This window comes from Loa loa (genome assembly GCF_000183805.2).
Source record: "Loa loa unplaced genomic scaffold supercont3.430, whole genome shotgun sequence".
Lineage (NCBI taxonomy): Eukaryota > Metazoa > Nematoda > Chromadorea > Rhabditida > Onchocercidae > Loa > Loa loa.
Window position 1 is genome coordinate 30,449 of NW_018108610.1, and position 3,127 is coordinate 33,575.

The 3,127-nt window shown below is 25.5% G+C and overlaps 1 protein-coding gene across 1 annotated transcript; it reads right to left on the reverse strand.

The window, feature by feature from the left end:
* Window positions 1-2,140: 2,140 nt before the first annotated feature.
* LOAG_14002 (hypothetical protein) lies at window positions 2,141-2,323 on the reverse strand (the record flags this gene model as incomplete). Its single annotated transcript, XM_003149506.2, has 1 exon — window positions 2,141-2,323. One exon carries the CDS (start codon window positions 2,321-2,323, stop codon window positions 2,141-2,143), a length of 183 nt encoding a protein of 60 aa, XP_003149554.2.
* Between the last annotated feature and the right edge of the window lie 804 nt (window positions 2,324-3,127).

The window sequence follows — 3,127 nt, forward strand, 5'->3', positions numbered from 1 at the left end:
CTGAGGTATTAATTTTTTTTTCTTACTGTTCACCAATAAAAGAGCCTTATTAATATGAATGTATTATTATGATAAAATATAAGACAATTGGTGACGATAGAAATGTTATCAGTGGACAACTAAGAAGAGATAATTTCAAGTCCCTTGCTTTGGGGAAAAGAAAATTAGAATAAATTTGATATTTTTTGGAACTTTTCAACTGAAATTTTGCAAGTAATAATCCAATAATATCCAGTAATTTGGCAAATATCATTCTCTCCTTCCTCGTTTCTTTTTTTTTCCATTTATCTTAACTTTCTTGTTTCTCCCCATTCTCATTATCTTTCCACTAATTAAAGTTTAATGCACTTTTATGTTATCATACTTTTATTATCTTAGTAGCCTCAATCATTTTTGTGAAATAAGTAACAAATATTCTTTACATCATAAATCATTGTTAAACTAAGTAGACGGCTTATTATGCCTTATTGCTTTGGTTACATTTAGTTCTTTATAAAGAACTTTATGCTAGATTTTAATTACTAAATGTTAATATTTGATCATATTTATTCAGTATAAATAGAAATTGGAGATTTGTCCAATAATTTAATTTTAAAATAATTTTCATCCTTTGCAACAGTATAGCAAGAGTAGGAGGAACATTTGTCGTAGATAGCCTGGAAAAATATTTTCCTTTCCATTACAGCTAATTCCAGTATAGCGAATGAGAAAGAAAAAAATGTTATTCACTGAGTTCAAATTTAAGTTTTCTCTGCGAAGCAATATTTTGTAACATCCAAAACTTACAACTTATTGGCACCAAATGGAAGCAGAGGAAGAGAATATCTCGAATTGTTCTCCCAAATTACCTGAATACAAGAAAGAAAAATTTCTTGAAGTGTATGATTAAAAATCAATTTATTTCTTCGAATAATAGGTAATATTACCAACAATATCTATATTTCAATTATTCAGCATCATACGAGAGAAGAATCTTTCAAATTTTGTTCATTTGAAGTTATACTCGCAAATATTTTCTTGTCACGCTCATATTTATATAGAAATTGATATGTATTCATGGTTTGTTAACTACACTGTAAAAAAAATATTAGCACATTATATTTTTCAATCAATGTTACCTCTTCTATAAACGGTGAAATCTCTGGTTGTCGTAGTAGTTTCTTCCAAATATGGAAAACACTTCAATAATTTATAATTTATTGGATTCTTTACGTAATCATTTTTTAATTTAGCCAAGGGTTTTTTTTTTTTTTACCTTTTCTTTTACCTTTTCTTTTTCCTTTGCACAATGAATACGTTAAGCGAATGAATTTTCAATATTTTTAATGCATTATTATTCTTAACAATTTGTTGTAAATTCAAAATTTTATTTTTTTGGCTTACATGTCGTTTGCATATGACATGCCATATGTGATTTTTCAATTCATTACATGACATTGACTGTACCGTTATATCCACTATTCCTAGAAATTGATTGATTATTGAAAAATTTCTTTAATTATAAACTTTTTTATCTAATTATTTGTCATTTATTTATTTATTTCATATTTATTTGTTTACATGTAATTCACACAAAGTATAATCCATCCATATTTTGATATTATAATCAATTCTATTGCAGTACAATATCGAGATTTCCATTAAAATCGAAGTTATTCAATGAGCAAAGCTATGCTCAGTGTTTAAAATATTTTCCGTTATCAATGATAATGGAATTGTGTTTTTAACGATTTCTTATTATTTGTTAAATTATTATTAAGATAAATATATATACTTTATATACCTTTTGGTTTTTGTCCATTAACAAGTTTCATAGCTTCTATTCTTCGCTTGATTTCTTTATTTCCATGAAAAATTGTCAATTTAAGGCGATTTAATTTTGTATTATGCAATTTAACCCAATTCATTACAGATTAAAATTTCAGTTGATTTTGTCAAATTTTGCACGAAATAAATTCTCCGATGATTATTAACAATTATAGCAATTAAAGGTGCAATAAATTTTTTGATTAATTAATTTGGAAAGTTGATAAGTTGCAGGAAACATGAAAAAGATGGAAGAAAAAAAATAATGAAATTCTTTTGATTACTTATTCTAAGAAACACTGACAGAGAATTAATTTTAAAATAATTTGTCACATCATATACCTTTAAATTCAGGCCATCGAGCAACAATAGCATAACGTTTGCAGGCTGAACTATTATCATGATGGATATAAGGTCCTTTCAAATATTTATCATATATCAATTTCGGGTTCATTTTCCCAAAACGTTCTACACCACCCAGTATAATATGTAAACGACTGGACTCGTTGACCTTCATTTCTAGTATGAACTCATATGAAGCATCTAAAAATTTAATTCCTTTTTATCATCATAGATAATGCTTGTTAAAAAATAGCTGTTTAAAAATTTACTAAATTTAATTCGATTTAAATCTTACTGGAAGAAACTATTGAACGGAGAAATAGCAAATTTTGAAAAGAAATTTAGGAAAAAAAAAGAAATGTCAAAACTATCGATCAATGAGGGAAACAAAAAAGAGGAGAAGGTTTCACAAAATTATAAACATAACTAAGTTAAGTTTAAAGGAATGCAAATGATGAATTTGCAATGAATTATTGAGAAACAATCTCAGAAAGTAATCTGCTCATCAACTTTTAAGATATTCTTGAGAAATATATCGATTAAGGAAGTTTGTAAATAATAAAAAAATCAATGAGAATTTTGATACAGATACTAAAATTTACGAAGGAGACATTTTCAATTCTGTCAAATTCGGAGACATTTTCAATTCTGTCAAATTCTCCATCTTCTTACCTTCTTTAAATTGTATCGCTAATCAAATCGCTTCATCTTTTTGTTTTTTTTAGAAAAAAAATCCCGATATGTTATCAAAAAAAAAAAATTAAAATTAATAAGATTAGAAAAATTAATCTAAAAAAAATTCTTTAAAAAAGAAAAAACTCATTGGATCTTCTACCAGTCAGTTTTTGAAAATAATTTTATTAAATTTGAAGTTTATTTGAAAAAAATTATATTGACTTCAAAATTTAACATAAATATTTTATGAAAGCTTTCAGTAATTAAAAAAAAAAAAAAAGAAAGACAATAACCTGTAATAAAG